Here is a 22960-nt window from a genome sequence, read left to right as displayed (position 1 = left end):
TTCCTGCTGCTCATGCTACTTTCTCTGCCTTTTTTTTTTTTTTTTCTCATTTGGACATCCAGTAATAGCTCATATTTTATAACTCAGCCCAAAGGTCACCTCCTTCAAGAAGTCTCTCCTCGCCCCCTTGTCTAAATCAGATCCCTTTCTGCTCATCTCTGTCTCCTTTGCCTTGTTGCTGTTTTCTGTCTCCCTGTTGGGCTGTAAATTCCATGAGGATGAAGATCAGATCTGTCTTCATCATCTCTATATCCCAAGTATCTAACTGGTACAGAACAGATGCCTTGGTAAATATCTGCTGAATGAATGAACAAATGGATGACTGGCTGCCACCCTCACCCAGGTCTCACTTCCTCTTGGATTGACCCTCTGTGAGGTATCTGAGGTTTACATGTCATTGGAGCACAGGATAGTTCTGTGAGACTTTGAGGTAGAAGGCAGAGAATCTTGTGTTCCTGAATCAAAATAGAATTTTACTTAAAATGTCCTCATGAGAGGACAGTGTGAGATGAGAGCCAGTGTGGGATTCGGGCAGATCTGGAGGAGTTCCTCATCCCGTCCCTTCTTTCCAGCTTGCAGGCTCTGCTCCAGTGCTGTGGTTCACAGGGAGGAACCCTGGGAAGTCTGGCCCCAGCATGAAGCCTGCATTTGGAGCTCACTCAGTAGGACAATGCCCTTTACAAGACGATCAAAGGACCTTTGAGAAACCTGACTTCCCAACACTATAGGGATTCCTGTAGTAGCAGTCCCTGTCCAACTCCTAGCATCCTGAGGAAAGCCTAGTTTGTAGAAATCTGAAAAAAAAAAAAAAAGGAGGATTTAGCCAGTACCATGCTTACTGAAGGGTTTCCCAGGTGGCTCAGTGGTAACAATTCTGCCTGGCAATGCAGGAGACATGGATTCTATCCCTGGGTCAGGAAAATCCCCTGGAGGAGGAAATGGCAAACCCACTCCAGTATTCCTGGGAAGAGGAGCCTCAAGGGCTACAGTCCATGGGGTCTCAAAGAGTCAACCACGACTTAGCAACTGAGCACATACACATATGCTTTGTGAAATAAGTCAGATGGAAAAGGACAAATATTGGATGATATCACTTAGATGTGGAACCTAAAAAATAAAAAAACTAGTGATATAACAAAACACAAGCAGAGTCATTGAGAACAACCAGTAGTTACCAGTGGGGAGAGGGAAGATGGAAGATAGGTGTAAGGGCTTAAATAGTACAAGCTACTATGTATAAAATAAATACACTACAAGGATATATTGTACAGCACAAGGAATATAGCCTATATTAAATAATAACTATAAATGGAATATAATCTTTAAAAACTGTAATCACTATGTTGTACATCTAAAGCTTATATAATATTGTAATTCAAATACACCTCAATAAAGTAATAATAATTAAATATTTGAAAATCAGGAAATAACTAAGCTTTTGTGGGTGGTTCAGAGAGTTAGCAAATGTACCTGAGGGCCCACTGGGGTGTTGAGAAGAGGAAAGAGGGAAGAGTATCCACAGGAGATTTGGCAAGTTATTTATTTATTTAATATTATTTATTTGACTGCTTCAGGTCTAATTGCAGCGCTCAGGATCCTCTTGGTTGCAGTATGCAGGATCTTTAGTTGCCGCATATGAATTCTTAGCTGGGGCATGTGGGATCTAGCTCCCTGACCAGGGATTGAACCCGGGTCCCCTTCACTGGGAGTACCAGGGAAGTCCCTAAAGTGAATTATTAAATCTGTATGTTAATATATGAGATCATAAGCTCTGCCATATTCATTACTTACCTGGTTTCAAGCGTTCAGAATTGACTCTTTTATAATATTTAGGGGAAGCTTCATCAAAATTCTATCACTCAAATGTTGATCTCCGTTGCCCTGCTTCCAACTCTGCCTCTTTCCAAATCTTCTCTTCTCTGCCTTTTGGACAGTGACATTCCTGATTTTCCTTCTCCTGCCAACCACTTTTCTCATGAAAGTCACTCCCCCAAGTTTTCCTAAGATGCAGTCACCAGCCCTCTTTTCTTTCCATGGTTTCTCAGGGAGCCCATCCTCATGGTTCAATTACAGCTTTACATTGATGGCTCCTCAGCTGACATTTCTGCCAGGCCCACTCACTCAGGCTCATTCCAGAATCTCAGGAGTGTTCACAGGTGTAGGCAAGGAATCATCATAATTTTCCCTCTACCCTGTGAGTTCTTGGCTGAGACCCCTGTAACAACAGTAACAACCACAACAAAACAGATGAACTAGAGAAAACCAAGTCAGGTATTAATACATGCAGCACACATAGGAGAGCCTAAACCAAAAGTAATTCAAAATGGTGGTTTAGAATTCCAGATTATAGAGTACCTTCAACAGAGAACAATATATTTGTAGAGAAATGATAAGACAGCATTTTTAGTCTTCCAAACTGAGGGAAGGTAAATATATGGGAGGAAAATAAGGGAATGAGGTTTGTTTGCAGGTTTCTCTGTTGTATCTCTGAGCTGATGAGAATCCATCTTGAGTAAAAGGAGAATTTATATCCTCAGTCAGTTCAGTTCAGTCTCTCAGTCATGCCCGACTCTTTGCAACCCCATGGATGCATGCCAGGCTTCCCTGCTCATCACCAACTCCCAGAGCTTGCTTAAACTCGTGTCCGTTTAGTTGGTGATGCCATCTAACCATCTCATCCTTTGTTGTCTCCTTCTCCTCCTGCCTTCAATCTTTCCCAGCATCAAGGTCTTTTCCACTGAATCAGTTCTTTGCATCAGGTGGACAAAGGATTGGAGTTTCAGCTTCAACATCAGTCCTTCCAATGAATATTCAGGACTGATTTCCTTTAGGATTGGCTGGTTTGATCTCCTTGAAGTCCAAGGGACTCTCAAGAGTCTTTTCCAATACCACAGTTCAGAAGCATCAATTCGTCAGCATTCAGCTTTCTTTATAGTCCAATTCTCATATCCATACATGACTACTGGAAAAACCATAGCTTTGACTATGGCAGAGTAATGTTTCTGCTTTTTAATATGCTGTCTACCCCACATCCAGTACCCCATGGATGGAGGAGCCTGGTAGGCTGCAGTCCATGGGGTCGCTAAGAGTTGGACACGACTGAGCGACTTCACTTTCACTTTTCACTTTCCTGCTTTGGAGAAGGAAATGGCAACCCACTCCAGTGTTCTTGCCTGGAGAATCCCAGGGATGGGGGAGCCTGGTGGCTGCCGTCTATGGGGTCACACAGAATCGGACACGACTGAAGTGACTTAGCAGCAGTAGCAGCAGCATGTTGGTCATAGCTTTTCTTCTAAGGAGCAAGCATCTTTTAATTTCATGGCTGCAGTCATCATTTGCAGTGATTTGGGGGAAAAAAATAAAGTCTGTCACTGTTTCCATTCTTTCCCAATCTATTTGCCATGAAGTGCTGGGACCAGATGCCATGATCTTAGTTTTCTGGATGTTGAGCTTTAAGCCAACTTTTTCACTCTCCTCTTTCACCTTCATCAAGAGGCTCTTTAGTTCTTCTCTTTCTGCCATAAGGGTGGTGTCATCTGCATATCTGAGGTTATTGATATTTCTCCCAGCAATCTTGATTCAAGCTTGTGCTTCATCCAGCCCAGCATTTTGCATAATGTACTCTGCATTATAAGTTAAATAAGCAAGGTGACAATATACAGCCTTGATGTACTTCTTTCCTGATTTGGAACCAGTCTGTTGTTCCATGTCCAGTTCTATTTTATATCCTGCCTTTAGGCAAAAAAGGGAGGGAACTTTTTCTGGGTTTGCTGCTTCTCAATTACCTTCAGCTCAAAGTAAGTTTTATGTCAAAGAAGCATACCTATTTTGTGGTGACATATTCTGGTTTCCTTCACATTTCCATCAACCATCACCTCAAACTCAGCAGGTCCCAAACTTGATTCTTCATGTTCCTCAACTGGTTCATTTCTCCCAGTACTCCTGTTTCTATGACTGCAACCACTATTTTTAAAATCTCTGATGTGTGACATTCCTGAGGTCACCTTTAAGCCATCCCCTTTTCATCCCATGCTGAGTCCCACCAACTCTGGACTGTTTCTTTCAACCCTCTCTCTGGTATCTGTCCTCATGTTAGGACTATTTCATTTGTAAGTGAAAAAACCCCAACCCTACCTGGCTCAAGGACCCAAAGGAATATATGGGCTCACATATATGAAAAGTAAGACATTTTCAGGAATTGTCTTTCTCCACCTCTTCGTTCTGTTTTCTTTGCGTTGTTTTCATTGCCAGGCAAGCTTTTCTCCTGAGCATCAAATATGGAGGGTGGATACTTCATGCTCCCTAGATGGCTAAGGAAATTCCTATTAATTCCTATTCCATTTCTACCATTAAAATTGAGCTTCATTGGCCTGCTTTTTGCTTTTAATGCTAAATCATGAAATTCCAGAGCCTGACCTTCAAAAAAAAAAAAAAAAGGAATGAAGATGTTCTATCTCCAAGGAAGAAGAAAGACTCTCTGTATTTGCAATTTGTTTTTAAAAAGGTCTGATTTAATGGGGCATTAAACTAATAGCATTCATTGGAATATCAAACTTGTCTTTCTAGACAATAGAGATTTCTGTAGAAGTGTTATCAATTTGTTCTGTTCGTTGTTTTTGGAAGAATAATTTGAACAAAGAGGTCTAGTAAATCTGCTAAGACTTTTTAAAAAATGTTGCAAGTCATGAAAATAACCTTCAAAGAGTAACCTGTATCTCTGATTTGTTGTTTTACTTGATAGCGAGTTGGACTGATAATAATGTTGAAATTGCCACCTCTGCATTTCTGAAACCATGCAAACTCTCACAGATACTCCAGGCTTCATGAGCCATGCGGTCCCTGTCACCAGCATTCAACTCTACCCTTTAGCACCAGAGCAGCCAGTGAGCACACGGTTGTGACTATGTTCCAATACCACTCTATTTCGGGACACAAAATTTGAATTTCATATAATTGCCATGTGTCATGAAATATTCTTATTTTGATTTTTCAACTAGTTAAAATTATATAAACCTTCCTTATCCCTCACTTTCACTGAGTACTCTGTCTGGAACTGTCTTAACCCTGTGTATTCATGTGGCTAACTCCCTTACCTTCTTAGGTCTCTATATTTTACCTTCTTTTTTTTTCCCCTCATATTTATTTATTTGGCTACACCAGGTCTTAGTTGTGGTACTCAGGATCTTTAGTTGTGGCATGCGAATTCTTGGCTGGGGTGTGTGTGATCTAGTTCCCTGACCAGGGATCAAACCCAGGGCCCCTACATTGGAAGCATAGAGTCCTAGCCACTGGATCACCAGGAAAGTCCCTACATTTTACCTTCTCTGTGAGGCCTAACCTGACCGTCCTCTTGAAAACTGCTACCTGCATCGTTTCCCACTGCCTCCGCCATCCCCATCTCCCCTCCTTATTCCCCTTATCTTGTTATGACTTCCCCATAGGATTTATCACCTCCTAAAACATGAAATAATTTACTTATTTATAATTATATAGTTCATCTTCCCTTGCCAGATGGAAGGCTCTCAGAGGGCAGAGGTTTTTGTGTGAAAGTGCCTAAAAGACTGCCTGGCACACAGGCAAGATTGAATAACTTTGTTGAATAATTAAACAGATGGATTAATGACCTATCAACCCCTTGGCCAACTATTAGATTGGGATTCAGGTCATTTGATTAAAAAAAAATAGTCAATTTCTCCTTCTTGATCTTCAGAAATGGAATTGTCCAAGATTCACTTCCTATTGGACACTATAGGCCAAGGGACTCCTTCAAATGCAGGGGGAAGAAAAGGCAAATTTTTGTAAATAAAAAAGAAGTTGAATGCTTATATTCTTCTATACTTCTTTTCCGTGATTAGTTTTAGCCCCTGCTCGAGTCTGGTGGTTCCTGCAGCATTCTGTGTGTCTGAATCCTCTTCCAACCTTCTCACACCTGGGGGTGATGACTTTGGGCCTGAAATAGAGAGACATGGTCAGGAGCAAAAAACTTAGTTTTTTGCACTAAGGAGTCAATTCCACAAAGCAAAATGTAAAAGCTGCTTTTCCCCACTTTTTAAAGAAATGCACTATCTGCAGTTGCATTAAGCATTCCTTTATTATTTTCCCTTTGTTTATGGGTTCTGGTCGTTTTTCTTAATTTTTGGCTGGTACCTCATTGATTATACAATTATTATACACCACAGTGTGTGACTAGGGCCGCAGCTCTGATCAAATTTTGTTTGAGGCAAAACACTTGGAGCTGATTTTCCTGATTTACTCAGTAAACATCTTATTTGGAAAATATAGATTTTCTCACAGTTCCTCCTTAAAGCTGTATTCTGACCTGATAGCACACTTTGCACTTCTCAAAATTTATCACTTTATAACTCTAGATCATAAGCACTTATTTACATGCCTATTTTTGCTTTTATAGTTGAACTTCCTGAAAATATCTAACTCATTTGTATGCTAACACAGTGTTTAATTATAATCTGTTGAAATGAAATTTATATAATTGGCTTACCCCCCAAGAACTTCAATAGTTCCCAGTAGCATGGCATGAAAGATCCTTCTTGATCAGGTCCTTGCCTCTGTCCAAGTCTCATCAGCTGTCATTCTGTCCTACCTTCCAGCTCCCATAAGTTCTAGCCCCTCTGGGCCATGCCTTGCCTTTGTATATCCTCTTCCCTCAAGACAAGTTACCCTTTTGACTGCACGGTGAACTCACCACCTTCAAGTCATAATTTAAGATTGTTTGTCTGTTTATTGCTTTTCTTCCCTCTAGGGCTTATAAACTTCATGAAAGTAAAGGCGTGGTCTCTCTGGCTCACTGTTGTCTGTCCAGTATCTGAAAGCAGACGGGGACTGAATCAGGAAGGATCTTAAATATGATAAGAAGTTTTGATTATTGCTAGAAGGCAATGAGGACCCACTGAAAGATACTAAGCTTTAAACTGTTATGGACAGGTTTTTGTTTTAGGCGATTTTTATTCTACAAAATCACTATCATTACTGTGTCGGGGAGTGGGCTGGAGAAGGCAAGACTGGCTCTAAGAAACCAGATAATTAAAGCAAGCAAAACTTATGAAGGCCTGATTTGAGGTACCAACAGTGAGGTTGGGAGGAGGTGAGGAATTTGAGAGGCAGAACAGCAGGAATCAATGAACTACTGGATGTTGTAACTGCAATCAGAGGGAGTAAAGGGTAAGTCCAGGTTTCTGGCTTCAAAATTTTGTGGTTGCTAGTCATGTCAGGAACTGTCACGTAGTATTACAGTTGTATGTTTACCTATGGACCACTCCTAACAAGTCATGTGTATGCATACTCAGTCGCTTCAGTCGTGTCCGACTCTTTGAGACCCTACAGACTGTAGCCCGCCAGTCCATGGAATTTTCCAGGCAAGAATACTGGAGTGGGTTGCCATTTTTTTCTTCAGGGGATCTTCCCGACCCAGGGATCAAACCCACGTCTCCTGCATTGGCAGGCGGGTTCTTTTACCACTAGCGCCACCTGGGAAGCCGAAGGCGTCATAAAGTGGTGGTTTTAGTGAGTGAAGTTGCTCAGTCATGTCCGACTCTTTGCGACCCCAAAGACTGCAGCCTACCAGGATTCTCCAGGCAAGAATAATGGAGTGGGTTGCCATTTCCTTCTCCAGGGGATCTTCCCCACCCAGGGATCGAACCCAGGTCTCCCACATTACAGGCAGACGCTTTAACCTCTGAGCCAAAGGCGTATTCGACTCTTGCGACCCCATGGACTGTGGCCCGCCAGGCTCCTCTGACCATAGGGTTCTCCAGGCAAGAATACTGGAGTGAGTTGCCATTTCCTGCTCCAGGGAATCTTCCCAATCCAGGAATCGAACCCGGGTCTCCTCCATGGCAGGCAGATTCTTTACCAACTGAGCCAGGAGGGAAGCCCGAGTCATAAAGGGACCTTGCTAAAAGTCTTTGTATTAGCCTTGTTAGAAGAGCACCTATTATGTAGGAGGCATATAATTAAATGAATGAATGAATGAATACACTGAAAATACTAAACAGTTTGTATGGTCCAATAAGAGGTATGGCCGATAGCAGAAATTCTAAGGATACTGTTCTCTGCGTGCTGTTATCAAGACCGCGAAGAAAGCAAGCGGTAACTTTGTTTCTCAGGTGCTTTCTGCCTATTGTTCCACTAGAAAGCTGACAATAAAGTTTATTTAAGCGTCGACGTGCCCCGACGTGGCCCCGCCTCCTCAGCCAAAGCCGCGATTGGTGGGCATTGTCCGGCGGCTGCCGTTCCTAAGCCACGATTGGCTGAGGCCGCCGTCATTTCGGAGCTCCCGGCGCCCGCCCGCCTTCTCGCCGCGTCACCCGTGTCTGCGCCTCCTACTCCTCCTTTCCTCGCCTCGCTTCTCCCGGCCGCATCCCGCGGGACCGGAGCGAGCAGCGGGGACCATGTTCCGACGCAAGTTGACGGCCCTTGACTACCACAATCCTGCCGGCTTCAACTGCAAAGGTGAGCAGGCGGCCCCAGGCCCGCAGCGCGTCCGTGAGCGGCCGGCCGCCGCTTTCTCAGCGCCAGCTTCTGGGCTCTCCACCTGGACCGTCCGCGGCCTTGTCTCCCCGGCGCCCCTCTCCTCCCGGCCCCGAATACCTATGCTTTCTCCCATCCTTCATCCGCTACCCACTCTTGCCTCGGCATCGCCACTTTCTGCACTTGCTGAACTCCAGACACCACCCCCACAGCCCTCGCCCGCACCCTCAGCACTCTAGAAGGAAAGTCTGCGCTTTTTAGCCCTCCAGCCCCGTGTTTCACGGGTGATTGGGTGATACCCTGAGCACCTGCTGGGGGTCGGCACAGTGCTGAATTCTAGGAAAATGCTGAGTAACTTGAAGACTCGTTTAGGGAACTAGGGAGGGGACGGGGTAGGAGTAAGGGCAGTCAGAACCCATCCAGCAGTTTGAGCCCAAGACAAAATGAAGTCCAAGACTGACAGTGTTGGGGTGAGCGCGTGTACTAACGAGCTAATTACAGTGTGGGGGTTGTGGCGGGGGGAAAGTTAATAGACGAGCGGGGCGGGTGAATTGTAAATACAAAGGTATTTGGGATTTCACAGCTTGAAACTGTAGAAAGTATTAAGATTGCTACCCACTGCTACTCACCTGCCGCCCACCACTACTTATTTTCTTCCAGAATTCTTGGCCGGTGGTAGATTAAGTTTGAAAGGGATCAAGTAACACCTGAGATGTTAAGACCATTGTGTATTCTCAAGACTTGGGGAAGCCTAAATTTGAACTCAAGCTTGAATTTGGAAATTGAAGATGACAGTGTTTTGTCATCTCCTGTAGAAGCATGTCAACTTACAGAATCTTGTTTTTCTGCTTTGCCTTTTATTTAACAAAAAAGGTTCAGTAGGAATAGAGCTTAGATCTGGATTTGAAACTTTGAGCCTCAACTTTTCACTGGTAAAATGGGAATATTACTTACCTCAAAAGCATATGGAAGGATTAAATGAAACAACATACACACTATTCAATGAATGTGTTTAATGTCCTTAATACCAAATGACAGTGATAGTCGGTATCCTTGTTCTGATCGCCATTTAATTTCTTGTACTTTATTGTTGCTATTAATTTAACCTTGCTCAGTCCTTTCTCCCCCTCTTCCTCACAGGAACTGAAATAATAATTGACACTTAAGTAGCAAAATTGTGTGCCAGGCGCTGTTTTTATTCTTATTTTATTTAATCTTTCATAACAAGCCTATGAGGTAAGTCCCCATTTTGTAACTCAAGAATCTGAGGCACAGAAAATTTAGTTAATTAGCCCAGGTTCACACAACCACTAAATTTCTGGAGCCAGAATTTGAATTCAGGCCAGGATATGAACAAAAGTTAATCCAAAGTCTGTACATTCAACTTTTACTTCAAGCAGCTCAAGTAATTGATGATTTTGTAGTTTTTTGTTTTTTTTTTTTAATTCCACAAGACTATTTGTGGAGAAGGAAGTGTTTTACCTGGTTCTTCTCATGGGTGTCCCTTGTGGTTCAGCTGGTAAAGAATCCGCTTACAATGCGGGAAACCTGAGTTCGATCCTTGGATTGGGAAGAACCCCTGGAGAAGGGAAAGGCTACCCATTCCAGTATTCTGGCCTGGAGAATTCCATGGACTGTATAGTTCATGGGCTGGCAAAGAGTCGGACATGACTGAGCAACTTTCACTTTATTGTGATTTATATGGTGTTTTTATTACAGATGAAACAGAATTTAGGAACTTCATTGTTTGGCTTGAAGACCAGAAAATCAGACACTATAAAATTGAAGACAGAGGTAATTTAAGAAACATCCACAGCAGTGACTGGCCCAAGTTCTTTGAAAAGGTAATAAATTAGAAAGTAAAATATACCGAGAGCTTGTCTATGAAGACAGCTTTTAAAATAATATAATTTTTCTTTTAAAATAATATAGCCGGATAAAACATCCACAAAACTTATTTGCAGGGCAGGAAGAGAGATGCAGACTTACAAAACACACTTTTGAATACAGCAGGGGAAAGAGAGGGTGGGACAGATTGGAAAATTAGGATTGACATATATACACTACCATGTGTAAAGTAGATACTGGGAAGTCAATGTATATAGTGCAGGGAGCTCAAGTCAGTGCTCTGTGATGACCTAGATGGGTGATGAGTGGAGTGGGGGGTCGCGTAGGAGGGAGGTCCAAGAGGGAGCAGATACACACACACACAGACATAACTAATCATTGTACAGCAGAAACTAACACAACATTGTAAAGCAATTATACTCCAAACAATAATAATAATCAGTGTTAGAAAAGCTTGATTTCAGGGATATAACTTTTTTTTTTTAACCATATTTTTAAAGCATATTATCTCTTCCTACCAAGCATTCAGTATTAGATAGAAACAGTATGGTGAATCATCAGGCATGAGGGTGGGGGCAGGAATATAGGGGATAAAGAGTTTGAGCTTGATCCAACTAGGGAGTTCTCACAGTTTTAGGTGATATGACTGGACTAATGTTGCCAATTCTCAGCTTTCCCAACCAATCCCTGGCTTCTTGAAACTGTCAGCATTAAGCTAATGTATCTGGAAAGCAGGCCCTTATCCCCAGTACTTAGATGAGTGCCTGACATTCAACGGAAAGACCTGTTTCTTTCATGAAAATATATATTTATAAGTGTGTATTTGTATACATATATGTTATGAATATAAATGAGTGAATGTATAGCAAAATTTATTCAAATCCTCTAGGGCCCTGTACCTGACTAGCAGGCTGCCCATTGAAAACTAACTTTATAGACTATTAACTAATAAAAGTAATGGCACAGTTAGACACTCAAAGAAAAGAAATAGTGTACTCCAAAAAACAGAGACTTCCTAATTAAACAGGGACACATATTATATAAATAGTAAAAATGGCCAAAATCAGATTTTTTTATATTACATTAAAAGTGTAGCCAAAATAGTATTAAGACATTATTAACATGATTGAAAACTAAGGTTCTCTTGTGTTTGCTTATATTTAACATACACAGTTGTCCTTTTTGTGTACAATAGAAATAATACTTTTTAAAAAACTGTATTATTTTTGTGGGTAGAATAACTTTTTCATTGACCTAGTTTAATTTTAGTAACATTTTTGCAGAAAACAGAGTTTTTTCAAATTAGAGTAAAAATTACATTTTACACTATCATTATATTAAACATTTTTATCAGCTCTGTTACTTTGATGAGATCTTTTTCTTTAAGAATTTGAAAATGATTTAATTTTTCATTGAGTGGAACAGAGTGTTTAGGTAGCTAACTTTCTCTTTTTGTGGACTAGGGAATTGTGTAAGCTACATACTATCTCTGTGACAATGAGTAAGTTTATTAACCTTTCTGTGGCTTGAGATTTTTATCAATAATTGGGGATAACAGTGGTATCTTATCTCAGGAGTGGCATATTGTTCATGAAATATACCTATGAGCCTGTCACAGAGGTGCCTGGCCCATCGCAAGTGCTATATTTGTTGATATGCCTGCTTCTGCTACTAATATTGGTACCACTAGATCATTTTCCTTTACCCTTCAAAAGTATATTTTGAAATTTTTGACAGACTTGTTAAGACTTTGAAATACATTATTAGAATTTTATATTTGCTTTTATCACATTTTACTTAATAGTCTACTCGTGTACAAGACGATACAGAGTTCCACATGTGGGAGGGTGTTGAAGAATAATCAACTTTCCAATGAAAAAGACCCAGAAATGACAGTAAAGTAGTATAATCTAAAGATAAATATATTGGAACTTACACAGATACTGTCCTTAAGGTGGTCTCTTTGGAATGATGATGTCATTGCTTAAAGCATATTTAGAACTTCTTTTGGAATCAAAAGATTTAGATCAGGAGACATATTTTGAATATTGGCAGTTTTTTATACTTTGAAGGTGGGTTTGCTTTTTGTATCATGACTAAATCTTGTGAATGAGGTGCTTTTTTTTTTTAAAAAGCAGGTGAATAAAATTTTTGGTTAGAAAATAAGGTATGGTTAAAAAGTGCTGATTCATTAGATATCCCCCAAAGGATTTCCAGAAGGTTTGAGTTATAGCATTGTTGTGGGATTAGATTTTAAGCTCCTGAGACATTTACTTTAAGGACATGCTTATTTGAATATATCGCTTCTGATGTTTATTCAAAACACCTGTGTGTCACATAGCTTACTCTCTTGGAAGCATTCCAAAATATGAAAGCTAAGGTTTAGATAATAATTGGGTTTTGTTTTTTGATACATGTTTTTATTTAACTACTCTGTGTATTGAGACCTAGAATCATGGTTTAGATTCAGGTCCCTGATTTAAGTTGTGTAACTGTCAAGAAGTGTTGACCTATAGGCTTCGGTTTTCTCATCTACAAAATGAAGTTATTGTAGATCAGTGATGCCCTGTCTGGAATCTGCAAAAGTAAAACTTTCATAAAGCATGATGGGAGTACTTAATTTCTTTCCTAAAGTAGTATATACTTAAATGGGTATAATTGCATCAAAGGTTTAGTAAAATAAATGTTATAAGAAATTCGTGAGAGATAAAAACTCAGGTCTCTTAGTTCCACCATGTTTTATTTTGTGACTTTATAGTAACAATGAAGCAATTTTCCTTTTCCTTCACAGTATCTCAGAGATGTTAACTGTCCTTTCAAGATTCAAGATCGACAGGAAGCAATCGACTGGCTTCTTGGCTTAGCTGTTAGACTTGAGTATGGAGATAATGGTATGTTTTTTGTTTTTATTTTATTTTATTTATTTATTTTTTTAATGGTATGTTTTGTGCGGAATATATTGTTTTAAAGAGAGGGAGAGAAAGGGTGGGAAAGGAGGGTAAAAATGTAGGGAACTTGCCCATTTGTCTTAGATTGTTTTACCTTTGATTTGTTTTCAGTTTTGTACATCCTCATCTCACTTTACAGTATCTGATTAAAATTTTACTTTTTGTTTGTAGTCATTCTAGATTTTCTTTTTTAGAATTTGAAGGTGATGTCCTCTTACAAAGTCACATCACTTCAGTGAATTTGCCGGCTTGGCACAGTCTGCACCTTAGCCTTCAAGTTCATTTGTTGCTACTGTCCCAGAATTGATAGGATTTCAAGTCTTGGGTGCAGCAGCCAGTTTCACTGGAGACTGAAATATACATCTAATGCAAATATGCACTATAAGCCAAAATATATTTATTATTCATGTTTAACATTTTATTACACATACTTGTATCATTGGAATATTTTGAATATTAGTACTTATCGTGAAAATAGTTTTCCAATAAACCATTTTCTCTCATTAGGCCATTTCATTTTGAAAGGCCTGCTAACATCTAAATCTAAGATCTGATTATCTTATTTTATCTCCATCCTCTGCATTTATGTTCTCTTTCTTGGGACTATCAGTTCCAGTCTTAATCATTCGCTTTTGAAGCCTTTTTAATGCCTTTTGTTGTTTAGTCTCTTAAGTCATGTCTGACTCTCTGGGAATCCATGGACTGTAGCCCACCAGGCTCCTCTGTCCATGGGATTTCCCAGGTAGGAATACTGGAGTGGGCTGCCATTTCTCGCTCCAGGTTTAGTTTCAGTGTCTTTGGCCCCTCTTTTCTTCCCATCCATCTTTTCCTTTGTCTGCTGTATCTTTCCTTCTCCATCTCCACTGCCGTCACCCAAATTCTAGCTCTTGTCCCTTTCTCCTGAGATTATCATAACACCTTTCATAGTAGTCTCCCATCTGTGTCACCCTCTGTTTTCATCCACATGGCCCCCACCAAGCTAATTTTTTGAAACATAAATGTTTTAGGATTCTACACTTTGTCTCCAAAGAATAGTTCCTTTTATATATTCACAAACACCATTGCTTTCCCATTTTCTACAAAAGGAATTCCAGGCTCCTTAGCATGATATCAAAGCCTTTAAACTAGTATTCATATACTTGCCACCCCAGCCAAACTAGAGTAATGCTGTTTCCTCTTTCCACCTCCTTTTTTCCCCCTTCTTTCTTTGCTTTCACTTTTCCCTTGGCTAATATGCCATTTCAGTCTATCTCTACACACATAAATCCTGTCTGTCCTTGTAAGATCCAGCTCAAATGCCAGCTAGCAGCAATGATACTTCCTTGTTAACTTTCATAACTTTTACCTCAATAACTTTTTAGATCATTTGCACTTTTCATTTTGCTCATGTTACTTGCCTCACTAAATTGTAAGCTGATACTCAGCTTTGTTTTCTACATGGTACCTCTATTAATTTCCTGTTGCTGCTGTAACATATTGCCATAAACTCAGTGATTTAAAAGACAGTATCTTACAGTTTCGGAGGTCAGAAGTCCAACACCTGTATCAGGACTGAAGTCAGTTTGTCGACAGGGTTGGTTTGTTTTGGAGGCTCTAGGGGAGGATTCATTTCTTTGTCTTTTCCGTCTTCTGGAGGCTGCCTGCTTTCCTTAACTGTGTTCCCAGTATCTTCAAATCTAGCCGCATAACAAGTTCTAATCTCTGTAATTCTGCTTTCATTGTCACGTCTTCTCTGACTCTGACCTTCCTGCCTCCCTCTTCTAAGGATGCTGTGATTTCATTATGCCCACCTAGATAATCCAGGGTAACCTGCCACCCCCAATTTCAAGGTCCTTAATTCAGTCACACCCACACAGTCCCTTTTGCCATGTAAGATAACATATTCATTACTTCTGGGGATTGCAGTATGGCCATCTTTTGTGGGGAGGGAGCAGTCATGATTCTCTCTGCCACAGTGCCTGACGTAGTTTCTTATGTACAGTAGATGTGCTTATCAATTTTAATAAATCCTTGGTAAGTGCGATATATGAATGTAAGTACAGTTATTTCTCAGTAATAGCATGGTTTCTTTTAATGTATAAAAAAGCTGAGTTTATATCTGAAACACTGCCCCTTAGCAGTAGGAGGCACTGTTGTTCTCTTACGGCTTTACATTGATGAGTTCATTCTTCCTGACTTTTAAGTTATTTTAAATTTTTATTTTTGATAAATTATAAATTTTTATTATTTATGCCTTAATATTTTGTAAAGCCTTTAGCTTGCTTGTCAATTAAGGTGATTAAAAGCTAACTTAAGTTCTTTTAACTTTTTTTGGTAATTTCAAATTTACAGAAATGTTGCAGGAATAATAAAAAGAATTATTACATACTCAAATTCTGCAGGTGTTATTAACATTTTACTTCATTTGCCTTATCCTTTTCTGTGTATTCACATACTCCTAATTTTTTTCTGAACCATCTGACACTAAATTGTAGATGATTTCTGAAGCACTTAAATGCACATTTCCTAAAAGAAAAAGTCATTGTCTTACATAGCTACAGCATGGTTATCATAATCAGGAGATTAACTTTGATTCTCTGCTGTTGTCTGTAGGTATTACTCACATTTCAGTGTTTGTCTCAGTAATGTTCTTTACGGCAAAAACAAGCGAACAAAAACCTCCAAAGCAATCCTGGATTGTGTGTTTTGTTCATTCTCGTTCATCTCTGTGTCCATTCTCCTACACTCTGGAACGATTTACTCAGTCTTTGTGCTTTAGGACAGTGACATTTATTTTGTAGAATGTCCTTCAGTTTGCGTGTGTCTGATGGTTCCTCATGGTTGGGTTGAGAGTTTGTAGTTTGTTAAGAATAACACAAGTTATGTTGCATTCTTGTAAGTACCTCATATTAGGATGCATGTGTTAGTGATATACCTAAATGTTAGTCATTTTTCTGATCACTTGGGTAAGCTTTCTTCAGTGTAAAGTTACTGTTTTCCCCTTTGCAGTAAATATGTATCTTATTTTTTTATTTTTGACTTGCACCTCACAGGATGCAAGACCTTGGTTCATCAAACCCCATGCCCTCTGCAGTGGTAGACCAGAGTCCTAGTCACTGAAATTCCTTAGATACATATCTTGGAAAAGAGATACTTTGAGATGATTTCTCTGTGCTTTTCCTCCTTAAATCTTAGCTTTAGTATCCATTTGATGATTCTGGCCTGAGTCAATTATTATATTGATTATGATGGCCAAAAGGTGTTTTTCTGATGCCATCATTCTTCTACATTTTTTTTGGCTTTCCACTGAAAGGCCTTTAAGAGCAGTTCCCTTCTTACCAATGTATGTTTTTATTCAAATCAGTGTAGATATGTGAATTCTTATTTTACTCAGTGGGTTTTAATCCTTATTTGTCATCGTGTATTTAAATGTTTGTTCCAGATTTGGCTAGTGGGGACTCCTTTCAGCTAACTTCTGTCTGACTTAAATTTTAATGCTTTTATTCCCCCCCCCCCCTTTTTTTTAAAGCAAATCATAAAAGCACTATAGCCAAAGATGGCTTTGGGGGCATTAAATTTAGTGAATTACTATTAAATATTTTTATTTGTAAAATCTTAAACTACTATTTTTCAAGTAAAGCTAATAAAATCTATTTTTGGAATTCTGCATTTTACGACTCAAAGTTTAGCTTTGTGTATCATGGTGTATTTGAAGTGCTGTTTTTTCTAGAAAGCAAAGTTTTTGATTTCTGTATACAGCATTCAAAAGAAGATTTGAGAAGAAACTTCTTAGTAAATTTGTATTTAACCTCATGTGACTTACATTTACCCACCTCCCATTCTTCCCCTCCCAACTTTCAGAGGAAGCTGAAAAGCAGACTTTCTCAAAATTTAGATACCAAAGAAACGTTAATGAAAAGGTATTTGTGTTAGATAATCATTTTACCTTAATTAAAACAATAAACTACTCATATTGTCTTGTAGAGTTTTTTAATAGCAAAAAGTAATTTTGAATGGATGAGTTGTCTGTGCTTACAACCAATTTGGCTTAAATTCAGTAAATAAGCAGTGTTTGTTTTACCTTAAGTTGAAGTCCTACAAATTGTATTTTTCCCTGTCTTTACAGCTGAAAAATACAACAAGGACTTGGTACCTGATAATACAAAAAATGCTGACAATGCAGCTAAAAATGCAGAGCCATTGATCAATTTGGATGGTAAGTTTATAAATGCATAAAAATTATCAACATTTTTGGTTTCTTAAATGTTTTTTACTTCTAGAATGAAGTCTGGGTTTACTTGGTTTTAGTAGATTAAGAATGTTTCATGGAGACAGACATTTGTGTTCATATTTTTGTATTCTTTATGCTGTTTTTGTTGTGACAGTGTCCTTTCTCCCTTATATAGTTGAGTACCTGAAATTTAAAATGCTATGCTTTCATCTGTCCATAGTAACTTGGGTAATTGATTTGTGTTTAATCATAGTGGTGATTGCTTTCCTAGGTGCAGAAAATATTAATCTAATGACTATGAAACAAGTGTTAAAATTTTTCATTTTTGTAAGTCCCAGATGTCTTTAAGTAGTTCTTTCTCCATTTAAAAGTATGATGATTCTAATTACTTAGGTTATGTTAAATATTCTTTTGCTGACTTATGGTGACCTGTTATTTATGAGTTACCCCTATGAATTAATAAGCTGCTTGGACACTCTAGGGCTGCTGCTCGGAGAAAAGGTTTTGGGAAAACTGTCCTTTGAAGGGAATCTGTGTATTAAAATTAATAGCTTTAAAAAAAAAATTAATAGCTTTTTGAGAAAAGTTAATTAAAAGTGGTACATAAATGGGCCTTGCAGAGAAAGTTACAGGACAAACCTCATGTGAGTTAGTCATTTATTGGGTTGTTCACTTTGGTTGATTAGTAGGAAAACCATTGATCTCATCAATTTACCTAATGATGATGCCCCATACTACTTTTGTCAGCATTAATTTTAGAAATTAAGAGATTTTTTTGTTACTAGAAAATAAAAATGTTTTTAATATATGCTTACATTTATGTCTGTAATTACATGCTTACAGAGCTATAAGTTTCCATTTTTAATCTTTTATAGTAAATAATCCTGATTTTAAGGCTGGTGTAATGGCTTTGGCTAACCTTCTTCAGATTCAGCGTCATGATGATTACCTGGTAATGCTTAAGGTCAGATTCATATTTTTGATTCATACATGTAACAATTTTAAAAACTCATTTTCTAAGTAATTTTATATTTATATATAATTTTTAAAATCTTCATTTTCTAAAAATAATTGTTTGATATTTAAAGCTATGGTTGAATGAGTAAAATGTAGAGGAATGTAGGACATAAACCGGATTTAATTAGTTCATTGGTTTTAGATTACCTAACAACCAATATCAAAGTATTTACTATGTACCTGCCTCTGTGCTAAATCTTTTGCAAAGATGATCTCATTCAGTCTTCCCAACAATCCTAGAGGTAGTTAACTGGTATCTTTTAAAAAATATGTATATGAAGAAACAGACTGAACGATAATAGATAAATAATGTTCAAGCTGACACAGAAAATGATAGGATTTAAAATAGACACTTGACCTTAAACTAGACACTTGGTCCAATCTTCCTCCTGTATCACCCCACCTCTTTTTAATTAGTCCTTCTAAAGATTCATGGTCGATAATTCATTAAGATCATGGAAAATGCCAAACTAGTAAATGGTGCATTTGGTCAAAGATATATACCCCCAAGTCTCTCTGAGGAATGAATGTTTCTGTCCTCCAAGCCCCCCATCCTAAATAGGCCATTCAGTTCAATCCTTCCATCAGGGAATCTGATGGTCTGAAAGATATGTCTTATTTCTGAGAGGAAAATCTATTCTTGCTTCAGACAATTCATGTTGAGTAACTATGATAGTCTTGTGGGGGAGGGGCAAGGGAGTGGTCCTTAGGATACCAGATTTGGAAGTTATTTTAGAAATTATTATTGATTTCTATGAGACAGAGCTTTAAATTACTTTAAGCCACTTTTCAGGAAATTAATTTCACTCTCCCCACAAGAGATTAAGCCATAATTTATTCTCCTTTTTAGAATTATATTAAGTGACAATTGTAAGAAGGGGAAGACTATTCTATTCCTAGATTATTGTAATTCTTTCTGCTGAATCTGAATGTTTAACTTGGATCATCTCAACTCCAATTGGATGCCAAGAGACAAAAGTTGTTTTTAGTGAAATTTAGCTCTTTCAAAGGCTTGTTCCTTTCTTGGGCAATTACAGAAATTATTTTGGAATGGTTCTACAGTGGTGGTGTCAGCCTTAATCATAAACTTAGAGAGAGGAAAATAGTGTATTTGGGATGCTAAAGTATAAGTCAATTATAATCAAAAACTATAAAATTCTAATCCTAACTGCATGTTTGTTCTTTTGAGTTAATTGAAGCAAACAGTACATGACAATATGGACATCCTCATAGGTTTGCTAGGTGTGAGAATCAGTGCATTAACTGTTTGGCAACTGGACTATGTAATATATTTGCAGTGACTGTTAGATTGGTTTAGTTATTTTGCAAATGTATTTTTCCATGTTTTTATTATTAAAAATAATTCTTCACACTTTTCACACTTATTTTGGGGTTTTCACTATGATTCACTAAAATTCCTTAAAATCTTTTCGAGTGTGTGCAAGTATATGTCTGCACTTGTGTCTGCAGTGATAAAATGTGTTGATAATGAAAAAATGTGTCCTATGAATAATCTGAAAAAATGTTACTATAGTGAAGAACCCAAGGACAGTATTATACACTACTCTTTGTGTCAAAGATTGTGTGCATGCACACACGCATGTGCATATCCCTGGTGAGCTTGTAATTTGTTAGAGACTTTGTGAGTATGTAGAAGGATCTGCTAGCAATAATTGTTTTCTGAAATGATAACTGAGGCTTGGATAGAAAGGAGACCTTTATTAAAAATGTTTACCACACACAAATTACTTATTCAAAAAATGTAATTGTTATGAACATCATTCCACATTATTAAATGTTAAAAGTGAAAACTTTCATTACATTAGCTGTTTTATTTTTAACTTGCTGGAGAGTTTGGTACTGAATTAAGTATTTCTAATTTCATCATATTGAGCATCCTTATTCTATATATTGAGAGAAGAAAAGATAACAGCCAATAAAAAGTAAAAATAATATTTTGGGGGATTTCTTAGGCAATTCGCATTTTGGTCCAGGAGCGCCTGACACAAGATGCAGTTGCTAAAGCAAATCAAATGAAAGAGGTACGTTGTTTTTTTTAATCTAAATAAATTCTAAATTATTACTGAACATTTTTTTTGGAGTTTGAACTTTGCTTGACAATGCTTAAGATATTCTGTGTTAGAACTGCCCAGAGAAAGTACTTCAGCAGGGTGGAATTAGATTCTTAAGCAAATTGTACCCAGTCATATTTGAGTGAAAAGTGAACTTCACATTTATCTCACTTCATTACTTTTAAGAAGCTACCAGTAGCACATTTACAGCCTACCTGTAGAAAACCACTGTGTGCGCTCAGGTAATTTAAAAGAACTTAACCTTGTGAAATTTACTGGGTTATTTTGACTAACTACTAGAAAACAGGACACACCTCCTCTTTGTTACTCGTTAGTTTTCCTTTTCTACATAAATCTTTATCTTCACCCTTTTGTTTCTTCAGAGAAATCTCATTTCCTACCATAAACCATGATAAAGTAACTTGTTCATAATTTTAGGATAGTTTCAGATGAATTGTACCAAAAATCCAAATGTCCCTAAAGTCTTCTTGAGTATGGGTCAGTGCAGACAGTGTCCTTGGGTTAGCAGCTGCAGATATCTGATAATGCCCCTTCCTGCTACATAGATGAATGTCTTGGTTACAGTCTGTATTCTGAACCCTGGTCCTTCGGTCATGCCTCCCTCACCCTCTAATTCCCCAGTGTCTATTGTCCTCTGACCTCATCTTTATCAAAGCCCAGTAGTTTTGAAAGGTTATTAATGCCAGGGCAGGGTAGTGCCCCTCTGAAAGACACTCGGTTTCTTTTAAAGGTTCTTATTGGCTTATTAATTATGTATGAATCAGGCCACTGGAAATTAAAGATCAGCTTATTTCACCCCCACTATAGAACAAACAGTAAATTGTTTTGGCATAATAAAATCATTCATAATCATTCAGCAAAACTATGCCTTTGGTTTGGAACGCAGTGCAAATAAGGCTGTAACCAAATAATCTTTGCTTTTATTTGCCAAGTGAAATTCAGTTTATTTTCAGTGTTCCAAATAAATCCTAACTTCAGTGTCATCTCAGAAGATACTGTGCTACTATAATAACAGTGGAGAGTTCTACAGTTTCTTGTTTGCACTCATTCAGCACTGGATTTGGGGCATGAAGTGAGAAGTGACAGTTTAGCATTTGTAACATTGAAAGGATTGACTTTAACTGGTAATGATGTTATACAGTATATAATAAGCAGAAAGTCTAAACCGCCTTCCTTATTTTTGATAGTTATTGTGAACTTTATATGGTTTGGCATCATACCAAAGATGGTGATTATGATACAGTGCTGACTGGTTAACTAAATGGTTTAGATTCTGTTCATTTTCCAAGACCATTTCAAAATAACTTTTAAATAATATACAATCTGATAAATGTCATAACCATAAAAAAGTTATGTATATTTTAGAGTTGTACAGTTCATAAAGACAAATTGATATGCTCAAAGTTGAAGAAGCTCATGAATGGAAGTAATCCTGTTTGTTCTGTACACTGGCTGCTTACTGTCACTAAAGTGGGACAAGAGCAGCCCTGTCAACCTTTGCTCAATAGCTGTAATGATAGCACTGCTGCAGAAAGGAGCTATGCTTTTATAGTGCCTGGTTTTAAAGGATTGGATTGTGTTATGAAACTAGCTTCTTACTACATGGAAAAAGCCTTTTTTTGGGTTTTGTTTTTTTTTTTTTGTAGTAGGAAAAAAGTCACTCATCAAAAGGCATATTTAAAGAGAAAATTCTCAGGCACCTTGCCACTGCAGCTAAAAGGGCTAAAATAACAAACTAGCTAGCTGCTTTTCAGTTTGAGGTAAGAAAATAGACATGTATCACTATATATAGTCTGATTTTTGTCCTTTTTCCTTAAGGGCTTGCCTGTTGCCTTAGACAAGCATATTCTTGGTTTTGACACGGGGGGTAAGTGATTTTTAATTCAAACTTTTGAGAGACTTGGTGATTATTTGGGGGAAGTGAGTGAATAAATGCAAAAGTTACTGATTAATGCAGTGTTTCTTATGAAACAGATGCAGTTCTTAATGAAGCTGCTCAGATTCTGCGATTGCTGCATATAGAAGAGCTCAGAGAGCTACAGACGAAAATTAATGAAGCCATAGTAGCTGTTCAGGCGATTATTGCTGACCCAAAGACAGACCACAGACTGGGAAAAGTTGGAAGATGAACATTTTAGGATTTCAGCTTCTCACCTACTTAGTACAATTGGGAACCATGTAAGCTTTGGCATGTGTTTGGAAATGTCATGTTTTCAAGGGAAGAATCCCAGAAAATTGACTATGTTCTAGAGATTTACCATCATTGCTTTTTCTTTAATAAAGTTGGGAAGGCGATTTTTTTTTTTTGGCTGTGTGTTATGTATGGCTGCTTTCTGCCTTGCGGTTTTAAGTTCATG

At 38.2% G+C, this 22960-nt stretch overlaps 1 protein-coding gene and 1 long non-coding RNA gene across 3 annotated transcripts; one reads left to right on the top strand and one right to left on the bottom strand.

Moving 5' to 3' along the window:
- Nucleotides 1-5793: 5793 nt before the first annotated feature.
- LOC147364610 (uncharacterized) lies at nt 5794-7557 on the bottom strand. Its single transcript, XR_015134762.1, has 2 exons — nt 6500-7557; nt 5794-5950 (listed from the first exon to the last, which is right to left on the bottom strand). It is a non-coding gene; the product is annotated as an uncharacterized LOC147364610 (long non-coding RNA).
- A 749-nt stretch (nt 7558-8306) lies between these two features.
- RTRAF (RNA transcription, translation and transport factor) lies at nt 8307-22898 on the top strand. Of its 2 annotated transcripts, none has more exons than XM_086321514.1 (8): nt 8307-8469; nt 10207-10331; nt 13127-13226; nt 17389-17478; nt 18369-18457; nt 20484-20552; nt 22422-22470; nt 22578-22898. In XM_086321514.1, the coding sequence occupies exons 1-8, from the start codon at nt 8409-8411 to the stop codon at nt 22730-22732; spliced, it is 738 nt and encodes a 245-aa protein (XP_086177640.1). In that variant the 5' UTR covers nt 8307-8408; the 3' UTR covers nt 22733-22898. The 2 variants fall into 2 exon arrangements, with proteins under 2 accessions (XP_086177640.1, XP_086177641.1); XM_086321515.1 differs by having other exon boundaries at nt 22561-22898.
- The last annotated feature ends 62 nt before the right edge of the window (nt 22899-22960 follow it).

The sequence above is a fragment of the Bos grunniens genome, chromosome 10 (assembly GCF_055505025.1).
Source record: "Bos grunniens cultivar Pamir isolate PY7600 chromosome 10, Bosgru_T2T1.0, whole genome shotgun sequence".
NCBI lineage: Eukaryota > Metazoa > Chordata > Mammalia > Artiodactyla > Bovidae > Bos > Bos grunniens.
This window is presented reverse-complemented; position numbering and strand designations above follow the sequence as displayed.